The 21,512-nt window shown below is 35.6% G+C and overlaps 1 protein-coding gene across 1 annotated transcript in view; it reads right to left on the reverse strand.

The window, feature by feature from the left end:
• Window positions 1-21,512, reverse strand: part of PHLPP1 (PH domain and leucine rich repeat protein phosphatase 1) — a 279,201-nt gene that overhangs the window by 7,672 nt on the left and 250,017 nt on the right. Inside the window, exons 14-16 of the mRNA XM_074279031.1 lie at window positions 6,432-6,536; window positions 4,002-4,196; window positions 475-703 (exon numbers count right to left, since the gene is read on the reverse strand). Coding sequence (XP_074135132.1) covers window positions 475-703; window positions 4,002-4,196; window positions 6,432-6,536 — 529 coding nt within the window. The remainder of the gene's footprint in view (window positions 1-474; window positions 704-4,001; window positions 4,197-6,431; window positions 6,537-21,512) is intronic.

Genomic DNA, 21,512 nt, shown 5'->3' on the forward strand with positions numbered 1-21,512 from the left:
TTAAGTAGCAAATTCCTTTGCTGCCGAACCCGCCATTGGGGAAGGAAGGAGAGAGAGAAAAGGAACTGACCCATCTCGGTTTAGACCACAATTTACTCCTCATCATTTAATCCTCATCACTAAGTGTTTGGCAGGATTTGAATTCAGGCCTTTCTGACTCCCAAGTCCAATGTTCTATCTACTGTATTACCAAGCTGCTTCTTAACAACTCATGAGATAGATGCCATCATTATCCCCATTTTACAAATCGAGATCAAGGACTTATTAATGCCCTAAAAACATCTCTGAGCCATTCTGAAAATAATCTGATAAATGCCACTTGGGTTCAGGATTTTGACTTTAATCCAGAGTTTCAAGTCTGCTATCCCAAATGAAAGACTATGGCTAAATGTTGGCAGAGCAGGTTTTTTGGCAAAGAGCAGTGAGTCTTAGATATCTCTCCTCTCCTGCTTCACAGGGGTACCATGTACTCACTTCAGTGATAATGGCTTTATGCTGCTTGATTCTCTTCAATTCCTCTTCACAGCTCATGATATAAGATTTTGACAGAGGCAAAGGTTTCCCATTCCGGCACAGAACTGTTTGGCATTTTCCCACATTAGCAGAGGTCAAGGTGAAATATCCTCCTGGGTCCACAGGATCATGCTTTATATGACACAGGACAGCAGAGCCTCCAAGTTTTTGCCCAGCAGTTCCAAGTTTCCTAGAATTTGAGGGAGAGAAAGACAAAGCATCATGCATTTGTTTCATTCATTTCAATAGAGAGGCTGCACAATTGAGCACAAGGCTGAAGGCAAAAAAAGTCTGGCAGAATTCATTAGAATATAATTCAGGCTCTTTTCATCAAAACATGGCTATTAAACTTTACAGAGGAAGACAGTGTGGAATTTGACGTATTACACACTTATTTATACCAAAGGGAATCTCAAAACAACTGGTGGGAAGGGTCACTTTACCTTTAAAAGCCATGGGAATCAAATGGAATAAAGGAGTCCTTGTGCTCCTACACACAGTTGGCTACATAAATAATACACTCTTTAGTCACCACATTTTCAAGACAACTACTAACTTGTTCTTTTAGTCTCCATTCTCTGGGTCTAAAATTGGTAAGCTGAAGAGCCAACTCCTAAAGTTATTATAAACCTATAAGTAGATAAATATATAAATATATTAACACTTTAAAATCCATTCTTTTTTTTCTGTCTTTCAAAGTGTGTGTGTTGGTTATCTGCCTTACAGACCTGGGCAATCCACTTTTCTGCCATGCACAAAGGATCTTTTGTAAACTGGTATTGCTTATTCTAGGACTTCTGTATTAATCTTTTATTAGTGGTTACTAATCCACAGACTCTAAGACACCAGCTGCATCTGCAACTTCTGACAAGCATCTCAGAACTAGAATAAGCACCATTAGCTAAGTTATCCCTCATTATATTATTTATGCTCATATTATCCCTTTATGGGCAATAGAAACACAATCAGTTCACAAATGGAGATTGTAAAATTAAATCATTTGCCTTGGCTTAATTTGTGGGAGAGTTAGGAATGAAATTCAAGGCTTTCAAAGTCATTTTATGCACTAGAATCCTATGACTAAAGAATTTACAATTCTTCTCAAAATTTCAAATCTTATCGTGGCATGTTCCATTAAGAAATGAGAAAAAATGAGGGACAAATGGAAGAGGAAACAAGTCTGGAATTAAGGTCCTAGAGCTCTAGATTGCCTGTGACTACTACTCTTTAGATAAGGTTCACAGACCCTGCCAGAATAAATAGGGCTCTAGCCTACCCTTCAAGGAAATAAAGATTTTCCTTCTCATCAGAAGGATGAAGTGAAGGGATGAGAATGGTGAAAAGCATTAGGATAGCAAACCAAGTGAACCATAACCTCTGGTGGGGAGAAACCCTTCTAAACCTTTCTTCTATGTGTTGGTATCCCTCAATATTTTACATATATATATATATATATATATATATAGATATATATATAGATATATATATAGATATATATATATATATAAAAAAATCAGAGAAAAGCTTCCTCAATATTTTACATATATACATACATATATATATATATATATATATATATATATATATATATAAAATCAGAGAAAAGCTTCCCTCCCCAAGAATAATGGAGTTTTCTCATGATTCATAGCTACTTACAGGATAACACTGCTTTTTTGCTTGCTTCCAACATAGGAGGCTACCACTGGGGGGAGAGGGGAAAGATGGTAGGTATGTCTCTTAGCAGTTGTGCTTCACACTCTAGTGGTCAATGGTCAATAGGAGGCTATACAACCAGAACCTGGAAAATGCAGGGTATGGGGGAATAACACATCCCACCATCTTAGTTCCAAAGAGGCCTTTAAAAAGCCCCTACAAATCAGTCCCCAGGGAGTCTGATTCCAACTATGAGCAACTCAGTATGTACTTTCCTATCCTCATTAGGATCTGGTACCAACTTCTTGGAGTAAAGGTGGAGGTTCAGGGAGAGGGCTAGGGGGTCGGAAAGAAGATATAAGAAAAGCTTCATTGTTCCTGTTGCCTTTTTAACATGAATATGTCTTTTCCTTTCCTTTCCTTTTTTTTTGCTGAGGCAACTGGGGTTAAGTGACTTGCCCAAGGTCACACAGCTAGGAAGTGTTAAGTGTCTGAGGTCAGATTTGAACTCGGGTCCTCATGACTTCAGAACTGGTGCTCTGTCCACTGCGCCACCTAGCTGCCCTGCCTCTTCCTTTTCTTCTGGCCCCATCTTGTAAGTATGAGCAGTATAGAATTTACTCATAAATACAATCCTTTTACAACCCACCTAAGGCATCAAAGTGACAAAGGAATAATCAAATATTTGAATGGGAAATCCCTAGTTCTCAAACTAGAAGTGACTTTTCTCACTATAATGACTTTGTATTTTGTCGGGCTCTAGAGACAGTTGGTAAGTATCCACAACTGCTTCTTTTAGGATAAGACATTCTAAACCTGAAATCTGTGAACTAAAAAAAAAGTGTGTGTATGTGTCTGTATTCATACACACACACACACACACACACACACACACACACACAGCGCCCTCCCTAATATATTTTTCTTGACAAAATGCTGGGAAGAAGTGATCAGGATTTTTCTCTCCCACCCTGCCTTCTGTTTTAATTAGACAGTCAGATGCTCCTGGTGCATACTAGTGGGAATAGTATTTCATACCTCCCAAAGCACAACCAATATTATGTCTACATAGGGTTAAACACATTTGCTTCTGGGAATGATCTAACAGGCCATTAGGAACTCTATTTCCTCCTGTTAACAAAAACGAAACTGGTCTAGAAGAAACATAATCCTTCGGTCTAAAATATTACTGTCTCAACTTTGAAAATTTATGAGCACAAGTTGCATCATCCCTCAATGGTGGATTAAATTTCATAAAATGGACACGATAGAACAGAGACATTAATTCTTTAAATACAGATTCCCAACTCAGGAAGGTCTAGAGGAAGGCCAAAATGTTCTATCATTTCTGCAGTTTCATGTCCATTCTTTAGCAAGGCTGGAGATCATGGGTACCTAGGGCTTAGTTTCAGGTAGACTCAAGTCCCCAAGAGTATTATTCACTTAGCTACAGAGTGAGTACATTAAAAGGGTAATAAACCTAAAATTAAGTTGGAAGTTTTAAAGGCCAAGGTTGGATAGCCATATGTGAGGCTCTCTGAGAGTGAATATATGCCCTAACATTAATGTATACATCAAAGGAATGCAAATATATCTTTTTTTTTTTCTTTTTTTTGCTAGACAAGCACAAAGGCAGAAGATTTCCTAAAGAAACCCCATTAGAACACTCCCATCAGAATGTAAGGTCTTTGAGGGCAGTGACTGCTTCACTTCTTTCTGTCTTTGTATGCTTCCACAAATTATCTGGCATACAGTTAATGTTGAATAAATCCTCGTGGATTAATGACTAGTTAAATTATGGCTATCACAGACTGCTGGAAAGCTCTGAGATTCACCTTTGCATGACAATGAAAGTGTTGACCATATACTCCTCTTCATTTTTTGTTTTCTGTAGTTCTTCTGCCAGAATGTCACTCATTGTGCACTGCAGAAGATATGGCACTTCTACATTCCGGTCTCCATCAAAGACTCCATATAGAGCCTCCCGGTTGTCACAGAAATTATTTGCTGACAGGGCTGCAACACATAATCTAAGAAAGTGAGAAAAAAGGGTTAAAGAAGGACCAAATATTAAGGGTTAATTCTTGATGAATATAATAATATAAGTATAATAATAATATATTATTATTGTTATAGCATCATAAAGATGGTCATAAAGATGAAAAATCTTTCTCCCCACACTCCTTCCTTTTTTCTTTTTCTCTTTTCCCTCTCCAGCACTGGATACTGAGTCAAAGCATGGCTAAATTTCTTTTCTATTACTTCAGTCAGAAGTAGAATGTCTATAGCCAGGCCTGGATCTGATAAGCACTTCGCACATGTTTTCTATGAAAACCATGGTGGTTCAGATGACATTAGAGGTTATGCAGTCATCTGTTGCCTCATTCACTGAGATTTTACGTATAGGAGACAAACTTAATGATCTTAAATCAGTTTAGAACTAGTATCTAACTAGTTTGAAAAATTCTATCTTATGCCAGAACTATTGTACTACGGAGAAGTAATCAGAATATTTTATCCTTTGATTTATAGACTGTCTCCCTCTTTCCCCTTTCTCTCCTGATTTTTGTACTCTGAAAAGTGGAAACCATTAAGAAGGATGGTGTGAGAAGGTACACATATATGGAGTTCTGGAATGTTCCTACAATTAGTAACTTCATTCATCTTTGAGCATGTCTTTCCTTAATTTTAATTATTTATTAATTAAGCTGAATCTTTGTGAAGCACCCTAACAAGTACTGCATGCATCTCTACACTTGATATGTACCTGATATCTCCTTTATGTGTTTCTTTTTTTAAAATGTAAGCTCCCTAAAAACAGGGATTATCTGTATCTTCTATTCTTTACATATAATAAGCATAGTGCTTTTTTCATTCATCTGAAAAAGCAGTATTTCATCCAAAGTTACACAGCACCCAATGGGAAAGAGCAACTAAAATGTCTTTTTTCATTTAATGTCTCTTTTTGGGAGACAGAGAATGGGGAGTCAGAGTAGAAACAACTTCAAGTGCAACAATATATTCTGGAGAAATACTTTTCAAGGAAAAGTTTGTATCTAGTAGTCCAAGCTCTTCAGTCCTAATCAATATGGATGACTATATGAAAATGTATTTTTTTTACTTTCTTACATTTCAGATAGTATTGCAAGTTCAATTCATCCTTTCTACATGTGCGTATTCATACAATAGTCACTTAATAAATACTTACTTAAATGAACAAAATAAAGTTAGGTTTTTTAATCAAACAAGTGACAATTCTTAAAAATAGAATCCTGTCTACTACTAAATATTTAATTGTTCTCATTACAATGAAATTAAATGTAAAATACACAGAAATTATGCAATAGCTATACTTCAGGTGGAAAGTGGGTAAACTTTCCCAGGTTCAGCTGTGTCTCCATTGTCAATAAGATGTAAAATAAAACAGTAGGTGGGACACAGTCTTTAGCTACTGAAGATATAACACCATCACACTGAACCCTTAGGGAGAACAAGAGAAAGATCAGTTGAGTTGCTTCTGCTTACTGTACCAAGAAAAAGCAGTTGGCATGATAGGAATGATTCAAAGAGCCTCTGCTTAATCCACCAGTTTTCTTTATTGAGAGTATTCAAACTGGAGGATAAAAAAGTGATTCTTACTTTCTTCTTGAGGGTTTTAAAACCTTTTCTTTATTATGTAATAATAAATCTACTAATAATATTTTTTCACCCCATATTCCCATAAAATATCAAAGGTCAGAAATGAGCAAAACAACAAACGTCATGTCACAGGAATTTTTCTGGTATTCTAAAGAAAATTAATATCGTGACCCAAAAAGGGGAAAACTGGTTAAAAATAAAAAGCAAATACGTCAGAAATTCAGATGGGAAGTAAAAACAACAAAACAGCCCCACAAAACTATTGACTGATCAACAATGTAAGGGACTTTGGGACAATCAAGGCCACTCTTCTTTTAGTGGTCTACATGCTTTGCTTGGTGGGCAGGGGCTTTTCAAAGCAACAGAAATGCTTTTCTAGCACTTGGGTCTTCTCTAAACATTCTCTAAACCTTGTAAGTTCTCTAATAAGGAAAAGGGAATGAGGTGCCTCCAGTGAAGGCTTAGCTTATTGTTCAAATATAAGTCATGGCCCTGTCTTACTCTGGGGAGAAAAAATATCCTCCACTAAATTCTGTATGAAAAAAGCAAGCACTGGGTTCTTCTTTCTCACTTGGACTCTGAGAAGAAAGCAGGAATCACCTGTTGTTCCAAAGTTATCCACTTACTTATTCTTTACACCTGAGGCTTCAGTGTAGCCATGGCTCCATACAGCTGGGGCTCCTGAAGCATCCCCAGCTGAAGGCTGGTCAATCTTAAAACATCGGATATTGCTGTGATAGGAAAGGGAAAAAGAAATTACTAAAATGCCAAGTGAAAAGCATCAGCTTTACTTTATTAGCTCAAACTCAAGGCATTCCAAGAAGAATGCTAAAATTTCTTTATCATTATGCTTGGGGTATGCAAAAAAATCTTTTCAATCTTTACTAGTAACAAATACCTTGTTGTTTATGACTATATAAATCAGAGGGTGTAGACACCAAACCTATAAAACTTGTTTATGGCAAGATCAAACTATTAATTGAACAGTTGCTATATAACACGAGTTAAATGAACCACCCCCAGCCATAATACAAGAAAACAAATATCATTGAAACACAGGTAAGAATCATTCACACAACTGGTAAACACAGTGAGCAACAAAGCAAAATTGCCAGATAGTGTTTGTATGATCTTTTCTGATGCCTCACTGTGGGAAAGAATTGACACCTGGATTCTTGAAGGCTATGCCTAATAAAGTAGAAAAGTTCTTAAGTATGGATCTACAGGGAGATGTGTGGATGAGGGGGAAAGAAGCAGAGGCAGAGGCAGAGGCAGAGGCAGAGGCAGAGGCAGAGGCAGAGGGAGGAGGACAAGGAGGGAGAGGGGTAGAAAGAGAAAGACAACATGTCTTTTACCTGATTGCCAGAAGAAAGGTCCATTACTACCACAACATCACTTTTTTTTTTTTTTTTTTTTTGGTCACAGTAACTCAGGTAGGCCATGATAAAATACAGAGGGGCTGTAATTTGCTTTGTAGAAGGACTATCTACCATACTGTTGAAATTATGGAAACTTGAGATATTAAGAGACTTAGTCAATTTTCCCTCTGTCCTGATACACAAATTTTTGGTGCTCCAAGTATTTACCTGTTTGTTGCTTACGGCCTCTCAACTTTCCATTCTTAGGATTCTAGATGATTAAATAATTACCAATAAGTTATGGGAATTTTTTCAGCTGCCCCACTTCAACTCTGCAAAGAAGCCATGATCTTTTCAGAAACAGACTAACCCCTTGGCAAGAGAGCCTGGAGAAGTCATCCCATGCATTCAAAGACAGAGTGGATAAAGAAATCAAATCATTGAGAAACAAGATTAGTGAGCTGGAAAAGGTAAACAACTCCAAGGAAAACAGGATTAGTGAGCTGGAAAAAGAAAACAGCTCTCTAAAAAATAAAATGGATAAAATGGAAAAAAAAATTCCATAGAAGATAAAAACTCAATTGGACAATTACAAAGAGATATAAAAAAAGTGAGTGAAGAAAATACATCATTGAAAATTAGACTGGAACAAGTAGACTCAAGGAGAAACCAAGAGGTAGTCAAGCAAAACCAGAGAAATGAAACAATTGAAAAGAATGTCAAGTACCTTATTAGAAAGACAACAGACCTGGAAAACAGATCCAGGACACCATTTTTGAGGAAATTATCAAAGAGAACTGCCCAGACGTTCTGGAAACAGAGGGTAAAATAGACATTGAATTTTTTCACCTACTGAAAGGGACCCTAAAATCAAAACGCCAAGAAATATAGTGGCCAAGTTCAAGAACCATCAGACAAAGGAAAAGATATTGGAAGCTGCTAGAAAAAAGCAATTCAGATATGGAAGAGCCACAATAAGGATAACCCAGGATCTAGCAGCGTCCACATTAAAAGAAGGAAGGGCCTGGAACATGATATTCCGAAAGGCTAAGGAACTTGGTATGCAGCCAAGAATAACTTACCCAGCAAGAATGAGCATCGTTTTCCAGGGAAGAAGATGGACATTTAACGAAAAAAATGAATTCCATCTATTTTTGATGAAAAAAACCAGACCTACATAAAAGGTTTGATCTTCAAATACAGAACTCAAGAGATTTCTAAAAAGGTAAAAGGAAATCTTGAGAACTATACTTCTACCAAAAAAATATGTAAAGAACATATGTACAATTTGTCTTAGAAACTAGAGGTGGAAAGGAAATTATATCATAAAAAAGTGTAAAGTGGTGGTACTACATCACATGAAGAGGCAAAGGTAACCTATTATATCTGAGAGAAAGAAGGGAGGGAGATGAACATAGTGTGTATCAATAGACATATTCGATTTATGGTGAAACTTCTTCCACTTCATTGAAAAGTGAAAGGGGAGGAATAAGCTAAGGGGAAAGGAATACAGAAATTTTGAGGAAAAGGGGTAAAATGAGGGGAGGAACTTTAAGGTGGGGGAGGGATCCTAAAAAGAGAGGGCTGTGAAAAGCAAGTGGTGTTCACAAGTTTAATACTGGGTAGGGGGTTAAGAGGGAAGGAAAGGGGAAAAGATAAGCAGGGATTAATAGGATGGCAAGCAATACAGAATTAGTCCTTCTAACCACAAATGTGAATGGGGCAAACTGCCTCATAAAGAGGAAACAGTTAGCAGACTGGATTAAAAGTCAGAATCCTACTATATGTTGTTTACAGGAAACACACCTGAAACAGGGTGAGACATTCAAACTAGAAGTAAAAGGGTGGAGCAGAATCTATTATGCTTCAGGCAAAACCAAAAAAGCAGGAGTAGCCATCCTCATCTCAGATCAAGCAAAAAACAAAAATTGATCTAATTAAAAGAGATAAGGAAGGGCATTATATCCTGCTAAAGGACAGCATCAATAATGAAACAGTATCAATATTAAACATATATGCACCAAGTGGTACAGCATCTAAATTCTTAAACGAGAAATTAAGAGAGCTGCAAGAGCAAAACTATAATAGTGGGAGATCTCAACCTTGCACTCAGAATTAGATAAATCAAACCACAAAATAAATAAGAAAGAAGTCAAAGAGGTAAATAGAATATTAGAAAAGTTTGATATGATAGATCTTTGGCGAACGCTAAATGGAGACAGAAAGGAGTATACTTTCTTCTCAGCAGTTCATGGAACCTATACAAAAATTGATCACATACTAGGGCATAAAAACCTCAAAATTAAATGCAGTAAGGCAGAAATAGTAAATGCATCCTTTTCAGACCACAATGCAATGAAAATTACATTTAATAAAAAGCCAGGGGAAAATAGACCAAAAACTAATTGGAAACTAAATAATCTTATACTAAAGAATGATTGGGTAAAACAGCAAATCATAGACATAATTAATAACTTCACCCAAGAAAATGACAATAATGAGACATCATACCAAAATGTGTGGGATACAGCCAAAGCAGTAATAAGGGGAAGTTTTATATCTCTACAGGCCTACTTGCATAAAATAGAGAAAGAGAGGGCCAACGAATTGGGCTTACAACCATAATTGCTAGAAAAGGAACAAATTAAAAACCCCCAGACAAACACAAAACTTGAAATTCAAAAAATAAAAGGTGAGATTAATAAAATTGAAAGTAAAAAAACTATTGAATTATTTAATAAAACTAAGAGTTGGTTCTATGAAAAAACCAACAAAATAGACAAACCCTTAGTAAACCTGATTAAAAAAAGGAAAGAGAAAAAGCAAACTGTTAGTCTTGAAAATGAAAAAGGGTGAACTCACCACTAATGAAGAGGAAATTAACAATAGTTAGGAGCTACTTTGCTCAACTTTATCCTGATAAATTCGATAACTTAAATGAAATGGAAGAATACCTTCAAAAATATAGCTTGCCCAGATTAACAGAGGAAGAAGTAAGTAGTCTAAATATAGTCCCATTTCACAAAAAGAAACAGAACAAGCAATTAACCAACTTCCTAAGAAAAAGTCCCCAGGACCAGATGGATTTACATGTGAATTCTACCAAACATTTAAAGAACAACTAACTCCAATGCTATTTGAAAAAATAGGGATTGAAGGAGTCCTACCGAATTCCTTCTATGACACAGACATGGTACTGATACCTAAACCAGGTAGATCGAAAACTGAGAAAGAAAACTATAGACCAATTTCCTTAATGAATATTGATGCTAAAATCTTAAATAAGATATTAGCAAATAGACTTCAGTCTATTTTCAGTCTATTTCAGTCTAGACACTATGACCAAGTGGGATTTATACCAGGAATGCATGGCTGGTTTAATATTAGGAAAACTATTAGTATAATTGACCATATTAATAATCAAATTAATAAAAATGATATGATCATGTCAATAGATGCAGAAAAAGCATTTGACAAAATCCAACATCCATTCCTACTAAAAACGCTTGACAGTATAGGAATAAATGGACTATTCCTTAAAATAATAAGGAGCATATATATATTTAAAACCTTCAGTAAACATCATATGTAATGGCGATAAACTAGAACCTTTCCCTATAAGATCAGGAGTGAAACAAGGTTGCCCACTATCACCATTACTTTTCTTTTTTTTTTTTTTTAAATTTTTAATTTTATTTTATAATTATAACATTTTTTGACAGTACATATGCATGGGTAATTTTTTACAACATTATCCCTTGCACTTACTTCTATTCAGATTTTTTCCCTTCCTCCCCCAACCCCCTCCCCCAGATGGCAAGCAGTCTTATATATGTTAAATATATTACAGCATAATTTAGATACAATATATGTGTGTAGAACCGAATTTTTTGTTGCACAGGAAGAATTGGATTCAGAAGGTAAAAATAACAGTTTACATTCATTTCCCAGTGTTCCTTTTCTGGATGTAGCTGGTTCTGTCCATCATTAATCAATTGGAATTGGATTAGCTCTTCTCTATGTTGAAGAAATCCACTTCCATCAGCATACATCCTCGTACAGTATCATTGTTGAAGTGTATAATGATCTTCTGGTTCTGCTCGTTTCACTCAGCATCAGTTGATGTAAGTCTCTCCAAGCCTCTCTGTATTTCTCCTGTTGGTCATTTCTTATAGAACAATAATATTCCATAACATTCATATACCATAGTTTACCCAACCATTCTCCAATTGATGGACATCCATTCATCTTCCAGCTTCTAGCCACTATGAAAAGGGCTGCCACAAACATTTTGGCACATACAGGTCCCTTTCCCTTCTCTAGTAGTTCCTTGGGGTATAAGCCCAGTAGTAGTATGGCTGGGTCAAAGGGTATGCACATTTTGATAACTTTTTGGGCATAATTCCAGATTGCTCTCCAGAATGGTTGGATTCTTTCACAACGCCACCAACAATGCATCAGTGTCCCAGTTTTCCCACAGCCCCTCCAACATTCATCGTTATTAGTTCCTGTCATCTTAGCCAATCTGACAGGTGTGTAATGATACCTCAGAGTTGTCTTAATTTGCATTTCTCTGATCAATAGTGATTTGGAACACTCTTTCATATGAGTGGAAATAGTTTTAATTTCATCATCTGAAAATTGTCTGTTCATATCCTTTGACCATTTATCAATTGGAGAATGGCTTGATTTCTTATAAATTAAAGTCAATTCTCTGTATATTTTGGAGATGAGGCCTTTATCAGAACCTTTAACTGTAAAAATGTTTTTCCAATTTGTTACTTCCCTTCTAATCTTGTTTGCATTAGTTTTGTTTGTGCAGAAACTTTTTAATTTGGTGTAATCAAAATGTTCTATTTTGTGATCAATAATGGTCTCTAGTTCTCCCTTAGACACAAACTCCTTCCTCCTCCACAAGTCTGAGAGGTAAACCATCCCATGTTCCTCCAATTTATTTATGATTTCGTTCTTTATGCCTAAATCTTGGACCCATTTTGATCTAATCTTAGTATGTGGTGTTAAATGTGGGTCCATGCCTAGTTTCTGCCATACTAATTTCCAGTTTTCCCAGCAGTTTTTGTCAAATAATGAATTCTTATCCCAAAATTTGGGATCTTTGGGTTTGTCAAAGATTAGATTGCTATTTTTATTCACTATCTTGCCCTGTAAACCTAACCTATGCCACTGATCAACTAGTCTATTTCTTAGCCAATACCAAATGGTTTTGGTGACTGTTGCTTTATAATATAGCTTTAAATCAGGTACACTTAGACCACCTTCCTCTGACTTTTTTTTTCATTAGTTCCCTTGCAATTCTCGACCTTTTATTCTTCCATATGAATTTTGTTGTTATTTTTTCTAGGTCATTAAAATAAGTTTCTTGGAGTCTGATTGGTATAGCACTAAATAAATAGATTAGTTTGGGGAGTATTGTCATCTTTATTATATTCGCTCGGCCTATCCAAGAACACTGAATGTCTTTCCAATTATTTAAATCTGACTTTATTTTTGTGGCAAGTGTTTTGTAATTTTGCTCATATAATTCCTGACTCTCCTTTGGTAGATATATTCCCAAATATTTGATACTATCGACTGTTATTTTGAATGGAATTTCTCTTTGTATCTCTTGCTGTTGGATTGTGTTGGTAATGTATAAAAATCCTGAGGATTTATGTGGATTTATTTTGTATCCTGCGACTTTGCTAAAATTCTGAATTATTTCTAAACCATTACTTTTCAATATAGTACTAGAAACTCTAGCTTTGGCAATAAGAGCCGAGAAAGAGATTCAAGGAATTAGAGTAGGAAATGAGGAAATCAAATTATCACTTTTCGCAGATGACATGATGGTATACTTAGAGAACCCCAAAGACTCTGCTAAAAAGCTATTAGAAATAATTCAGAATTTTAGCAAAGTTGCAGGATACAAAATAAATCCACATAAATCCTCAGCATTTTTATATATTACCAACACAATCCAACAGCAAGAGATACAAAGAGAAATTCCATTCAAAATAACGGTCAATAGTATAAAATATTTGGGAATATATCTACCAAAGGAGAGTCAGGAATTATATGAGCAAAATTACAAAACACTTGCCACAAAAATAAAGTCAGATTTAAATAATTGGAAAGACATTCAGTGCTCTTGGATAGGCCGAGTGAATATAATTAAGATGACAACACTCCCTAAACTAATCTATTTATTTAGTGCTATACCAATCAGACTTCCAAGAAACTATTTTAATAACCTAGAAAAAATAACAACAGAATTCATATGGAACAACAAAAGGTCGAGAATTTCAAGGGAAGTAATGAAAAAAAAAATTAAGTGAAGGTGGTCTAGCTGTACCTGATCTAGAACTGTATTATAAAGCAACAGTCACCAAAACCATTTGGTATTGGCTAAGAAATAGACTAGTTGATCAGTGGCATAGGTTAGGTTCACAGGGCAAGACAGTGAATAAAAATAGCAATCTAGTGTTTGACAAACCCAAAGATCCCAAATTTTGGGATAAGAATTCATTATTTGACAAAAACTGCTGGGAAAACTGGAAATTAGTATGGCAGAAACTAGGCATGGACCCACATTTAACACCACATACTAAGATTAGATCAAAATGGGTCCAAGATTTAGGCATAAAGAACAAAATCATAAATAAATTGGAGGAACATGGGATGGTTTACCTCTCAGACTTGTGGAGGAGGAAGGGGTTTGTGTCCAAGGGAGAACTAGAACCATTATTGATCACAAAATAGAACATTTTGATTACACCAAATTAAAAAGTTTCTGCACAAACAAAATTAATGCAAACAAGATTAGAAGGGAAGTAACAAATTGGGAAAACATTTTTACAGTTAAAGGTTCTGATAAAGGCCTCATCTCCAAAATATACAGAGAATTGACTTTAATTTATAAGAAATCAAGCCATTCTCCAATTGATAAATGGTCAAAGGATATGAACAGACAATTTTCAGATGATGAAATTAAAACTATTCCCACTCATATGAAAGTGTTCCAAATCACTATTGATCAGAGAAATGCAAATTAAGACAACTCTGAGATACCACTACACACCTGTCAGATTGGCTAAGATGACAGGAACAAATAACGATGAATGTTGGATGGGCTGTGGGAAAAGTGGGACACTGATGCATTGTTGGTGGAGTTGTGAAAGAATCCATCAATTCTGGAGAGAAATCTGGAATTATGCCCAAAAAGTTATCAAAATGTGCATACCCTTTGACCCAGCAGTGCTACTACTGGACTTATACCCCAAGGAAATATTAAAGAAGGGAAAGGGACCTGTATGTGCCAAAATGTTTGTGGCAGCCCTTTTCATAGTGGCTAGAAACTGGAAGATGAATGGATGTCCATCAATTGGAGAATGGTTGGGTAAATTATGGTATATGAATGTTATGGAATATTATTGTTCTGTAAGAAATGACCAACAGGAGAAATACAGAGAGGCTTGGAGAGACTTACATCAACTGATGCTGAGTGAAACGAGCAGAACCAGAAGATCATTATACACTTCAACAATGATACTGTACGAGGATGTATGCTGATGGAAGTGGATATCTTCAACATAGAGAAGAGCTAATCCAATTCCAATTGATTAATGATGGACAGAATCAGCTACATCCAGAAAAGGAACACTGGGAAATGAATGTAAACTGTTATTTTTACCTTCTGAATCCAATTGTTCCTGTGCAACAAGAAATTCGGTTCTACACACATATATTGTATCTAGAATATATTGTAATATATTTAACATGTATAAGACTACCTGCCATCTGGGGGGAGGGGGTTGGGGGAGGAAGGGAAAAAATCTGAACAGAAGTAAGTGCAAGGGATAATGTTGTAAAAAATTACCCATGCATATGTGTCAAAAAAAAAAAAAAAGTTATAATTATAAAATAAATTAAAAAAATAATAAATAAAAAAAAAGAAACCCTAACCCTAATACAGAAACACTAAATTAGGAAAATTTTTCAAATAAATTATTGACGGTAGCCTCAGGAAAGATTTAATCTTTTCTACCTGCTCTGCCACCCTGAAGCTGCTGATCTTTCCAACCAAATCTCTAGTTTCTCTTCTGTGTTTTGCTGTCCTGTACTTACCCCAAGCCCACCTAAATCTATCAAGAATCCATACGAATAGCCTTCCCTTGTACTGTGAACAGTAACCAAATCTACACTCTCATTGCTTCAGAAAAGTGTTAATTAAATGGCATCTTATGGCTCTACTCACTATCTCTTTTCTTTCCTTTTTCTTTTTTTTTCTTTCTTTTTTTTTTTTTTTTTTTTTAATTAAAGCTTTTTTGTAATGTCTAGGCTAGCTTTCTGGAGGACCTCTTGACAGGCCTTGGTCTCAGCAGGAGAGTCACTACGAGGATAGTCAGGGATAGAATATGGAGTCTGCAGTCTGTGAGTCTGAGATCTAGATTGAGCATACACTCTGTCTCCAGTCCTCTCAGCCTTTAAATATCTTAGTATAATTACAACACTACAGCACACAGAGTAAGTGCCAACTGTAGAACCATTACATCACCATATCACACTAAGTACTAAGTACATGTAAACTAGAGAATCATTATCTCAATCACACTGAGTAAATACCCTACTGTAAGCATCTTTGCTTCAAGTATACTTTTTCAGAGTTCTGCTGCCCTCTACACTTTTTATTTACAAAGCTTATGCATGGGTAAATTTTCAACTCTGACCGTTTTAAAGCCTTCTGTTCCAAATTATCCCCTTCTTTCCCCCATCTCTTCCCCTAGATGTCAGGTAGTCCAATACAAGTTAAATATGTTAAAGCCAATATATGTATACATATTTATACAGTTATCTTGCTGCACAAGAAAAATCAGATCAAGAAGGAAGGAAAGAAAACTGGGAAAGAAAACAAAATGCAAGCAAACAATAACAGAAAGAGTGAGAATGCTATGTTGTGGTCCACACACTGTTCCCACGGTTCTCTCTCTGAGTGTAGATGATTCTCTTTATCACTGAACAAGTGGAACTGGTTTGAATCATCTCAATATTGAAGAGAATCACACCCATCAGAATTGATCATCATATAGTTTTGGTATTACCGTGTACAATGATCTGGTTCTGCTCATTTCACTCATCATCAGTTCAAGTTAAGTCTCTCCAGATCTCTCTGAAATTCATTATCTCTTTTCAAAGCTACATGCTCTTCCCCAGTTATGACAAAGACAAACAGATGTAGTCCTGCCCTATTACAATGTAAGCTCCTTGAGGACAGAGATAGGCAGGGATAGGGAATAGATCTCTGATTTTACTGGTCTAGAAAACTGTCACATGAGGAAAATCCTATCAATGTACATCAGATCCTTCAGTAATTTATAGTCACAGATTGTTGCCTTAAGCATTGAGAGGTTAAATGATTTGCCTGAGATCACAGTCAGTAGGTCTCAGAGATAGAACTTGAATCCATATCTTCCTAGTTTCAAGACTGACCTTCTATTCACTATGCTACATGGCCTATTTATATTCTTCTCATTACTGTTTCATTTGAAATAGGATTTATAATACTGTTGAGGGTACCACCATTTTTTCTAGCCAACTTCAGCAATCTAGTTGTCACCTTCAACTCCTCATTCTTTCTCACTAGTATCTCCTTCTTCCTTTCCCTTCTCCCTTTGTGGGCTTCCCATATGCCATCTGATGTCAAGGCACGCTGACATTACTTCTGTAGCATCAATTACATAAGGCTTCTTCTCTCTCCTGGCACTACTCTCACCCACATTTCAGGCTTTTATCATCTTTCTCCTGGACTACTACAATACCTTGCTATGAGTCTCATTTCACTCCGGGTCATGCTCCACTCAGCTATCAAACTGATCTTTTAAAAGAGAAGTCTATCCATGTTATTACACTCTCCAATAAATTCTAATGCCATCCTCTATCACCACCATGATTAAATAAAAAATCCTCTGGATTTTAAAGTCTGATCTCTTCCAAACCTTCTTCTCCCCTCCATGGACTCTGTGATTCATGACACAGTCATTGCTGTTTTTCCCACAAGACACTCTATGTCCAGACTCGGGGAATTTCTACTGGCTATCCTGGAATCTACTTCTTCCTCTTCTCTGCTTCCGGAATTTTTCTGGATCTTTTGGGTCCAGTAAAAATTCTACCTTGGACAAGAAACCATTCTTAATTGCCCTTACCATCAGGGCCTTCTTTCTATTGATTATTTAGAATTTATGTTGTCTATATTTTGTTTGTGCCTAATTATTTTCAAGCTGTCTCCTTAATTATATTATGAGATTTTTGAAAGCACAAATTATTCTTTGCTTTTCTTTGTATTTTTAGTCCTTAGCATAGTGTCTGAGACATAGTAGGTACTTAAATGTTTGTTGATTTGACTTTATAAATGGCTGGGTATCTGTAGAGGGCCACAACTAGCGGGGGGACTCTGGGTGAGGCATAAGACCCTTCAGCCCAGAGGGAATATGCTGACAATGTCTAGTTCAACTCCCCATCTCCCCTAAGAGCTCTTGGCCTTCCTGAGAAGTCAGGGGGCGGTGGCATCCTGTGTTGTAATTGAAGCAGAATGATACCAAAGTGTCAAAGAGTCGTCTACATGCAATAGCAAGTTGTTCATGGGGGTGCGTAGTATATACTTGGTGCATGCCCAATGCTGTTTTTGTTATATAAGGGTATGAGGGTATAAAAAGGGAAAAGACCTTGTAATAAATGGACTCTATTTTTCCCACAATTCTCAGGAGTCCCACCTCATACTTCTTCACTAAGAAGGTATATTTATTTCAATCACTCCACAGTGGGGGCTCTAGAAAGCAGGATTCAATTTTAATCACTCCGGCATGGGGGCTCTAGAAAGCAGATAGCACAGCATAAATGTGATTTTTCCTATTGCTAAAATACTGTTGTAAGCAATAAGTGTATATGTGAGCATGTGTCTGTATTTGCTTTATAGCTGTGGAATAGAAGTAAATTAACACATGTCAACTCACAACAATAACAGTAGCTGACTGACATTTATATAGCCCTTTAAGGTTTTCTAAGCACTTTACACATATTATCTTATATATTCTTCACAACCACCTTGTGAGGTAGATACTGGTATTATTCCCATGTTATAGGTTCAGACTTGCCCCAGGGTCACAAAGCTGGCCTCAAGGAGAAGATCTGAACTCAGACCATGCTATTTCAAGTCTAGTACTTTTTTCATTTCTCTATGTTGTTTCCCTAATACTACTACAAAATATACTCACTTCTGCTACAACTTCTAGCAGGAGAGGAAGACACTCCAAAAAATTAAGTTGTTTCTTAGTACTGGTTACCTTAAAATTTTGATTTACTACTGTACATGTGGACCCAAGAATAGCTCAACTAATGAGTAAATTGATATATGACTAACATCTGTGCTGATATAACAATTTTTTTTCCTTGCATGAACATTTTTGTTCTTAATATTTGTGGTGATAATTTCCTTAAATTTTTCTCTCAAAACTTTATTCAGATGGCAATTTATAGTTCAATCACTACCACTAGAGTATATACTTTTGTTTTGTAGTCTAAGAAATTGCAGGACTCATGAATCATAGATATTGCCAAAAGAAAGTATCAGAAGTCCTCAAGTTAATATTTCTATTTACAACAACACTTACATGGAAGGTTTGCATCTAATCCCAACTTCCCAACTTTCCAATCCTATTAAAGTGAAGAAAAAAGATAACACTGGCAGTTTCGACTATCAGAATGAGTTGACCTTTATTAAAAAAAAAAATATATATACTATTTCTTATGTAACCTTTTAAGCATCTATAGTGGGAATCTTCAGAAATGTATTTCTTAAAGGCAAAAACCTTAAGACTCTAGGAAGATTTTTGCTTCTTTTCTATAAGTCTGTTCCTTTTCAAAAAAGGTACTAAGTCCTTCATACAATGCAAAACCTTCTAAGAAACCAATGTCACTGGTCCAATAAAGGAAGAACAAAAATCCAAATTCATTAAAAACTCTTTAACAATGTCTTCTATGGAGAATGCTTGTAAATCCCAACTTTTCCTTGTTATTTTCCTATTGTGTGTGGATGATTTTCTTTGGAATCTAAATGCACATGGGACTGTATTTGATGTAGATCTGCAAACCAGGGCCCAGCTAGCACCAATAAAATAAATTCATTGCCTGCTTCCCTCTCTCCCTTCCTTCCTTCTTTTCTCCCTCCCTACTCCTTCCCTCCCTTTCTCCTTTGTTCCTTTTTTTCTCTCTGCACAAATAGGGCAGAGCACACAAAAATAAGCAAATCAAATCTCAAATGCCCCAACTAACATTATGCACACATTTAAATGAGAGTCAGATGCCAGAATTGTCTTTTTTATGAATTTAAAGCATATCTAGTTTTTAAAAAATCAGTCTATACTAATGGCATGTCTTTACTCTGAAATAAAGAGTACAAAGAGAATATAGTTGTAGCAAGTGATTTTTGATAATTTAATGCACAATTTTACTGTTTAAGAAAATAATAGACCTGCAGCTCACCACAAAACACCAGAACAAATAACTGAAATTATTTACCTCTAAAGAGATTAAATGTAACTTCGTTAGAGAGAAAGATAAACACAACCAAGTAGAGAGAAAGATAAACATAACCAAGCAATAAACAAGCACAGGATAGTACTGAACTTGAGAAGTCCAACATTTGAGTTCCAGCTTTACTATTTACAGGCTTCATAACAGTTAGCAAAGTGACATAACCTCATCTGCAAAATAGGGATAATTATAATTTTACTGTTTCCTTAACAGGGTTGTTATGAGGGAAGTGCTTCAGAAACTATAAACATGAACTGTTGCTATTACACCCTTGAATGTTGTGCAGCTAATATTTAAAAGCTGGAATGTGATTCATTCTTAATGACAGGAGGATACATAATAAAAACCTTAGAAGAATTTGCCTGACAGAGGAAAATCATGTGAAATTTGCTATGAGTCTACCAATGAGGCCTCAGGACAGAGGCTGTTCCCATGGATAAGTATAACATGTGTTTTATTTCTTCCTCATATTATTCATACTATTTTGTGCATTAGAGTTGCTGTTTAAAACTAGTCTAACATAGCTCAGAGTCAAATCTAAGACTTTTTCTCCCAAGGAATTGCTAGTTTGGAAAAATTTCCCCCACTTTTTTTTTTTTTTTTTTTTTTTTTTTTTTAAACAGGGTGGGAGAATGCGTACAGGGTACTTGAAACTATACTCTTATCTCATGTTTTGAACTGATGAGGCTAGAATTGTAACACTGTCTCTAATGTAAATTTAAAAATCTCTGCAACTGATAAATCTAAATTGACAGACTATCTCATTTCTTCTGGTTTGTTTTCCCAATGAACCCTAATTATTGTCATTTGTCTGGAAACTTAAAACAAATAATCGTGAATCTCTTCAATCACATTTTTCTTTATTGCACTTACATTACTGATAAAGAATAAATGAGTAACTGTTTCATAAAGTCTCCACTAATAAAGAATTAGATGTTATATTTTCCCAAAGTTTTCTGAATAGAAGTATCTGTCAAGAAATAAATGAGATTTGGAGCAGTGAGGTGGTGCAGTGGATAGAGCACCAGCCCTGAATTTAAGAGGACCTGAGTTCAAATCTGGTCTCAGACACTTAACACTTTCTAGCTGTGTGACCCTGGGCAAGTCACTTAACCCAAATTGTCTCAGAAAAAAAAATTTAAAAAAATAATTGAGATTCCTATAAGGACTGGTACCCTAGGTTCCTAAACTAATCTGAGCTAAACATATATCATTCAATTACTAAATAAGACCATTTTAATTTAAATCTTATAAAATCAGGTTAGAAAATTCTGATGGGATATATTTGGGGTACAAAGAACACAGGGCACATGAAGGCAAAATATAATGTAAAATTTATGCATTACAAGTTATAATGCATACAAATGAAATGAAAATATAAATGTGTTATAAGATTTAGAGTTTAAAAGAATGTCCAGAGATCATCTAGTCTATTTTCTTATTTCACAGATAGGAAATCTGAGGCCCAGAAAGATTAAATGATCTGAGTTCATACAATATAAGGAATAAGCTTTCTAACTTCTAATCTTATGCTTTCTAAATATATTACACTTTGTTCCAACTTTAAAAAAATAAGAATAATTAGCCCAATTAATTTTAAATCCAGATACCAAGAAAGGCTTATTTTAAATTAGTGAGAGATATAATTTCATTATAATTCCTTTCTACTTCTACTGCTAGCACTCAAGTCTCGAATGCCACTATTTCTCAAATAGACAACAGCAATTAGCCTCCAAATTAGCATTTTAGCTTGTGGTCTCTTTT

This window comes from Sminthopsis crassicaudata, chromosome 1 (genome assembly GCF_048593235.1).
Source record: "Sminthopsis crassicaudata isolate SCR6 chromosome 1, ASM4859323v1, whole genome shotgun sequence".
NCBI classification, from domain to species: domain Eukaryota; kingdom Metazoa; phylum Chordata; class Mammalia; order Dasyuromorphia; family Dasyuridae; genus Sminthopsis; species Sminthopsis crassicaudata.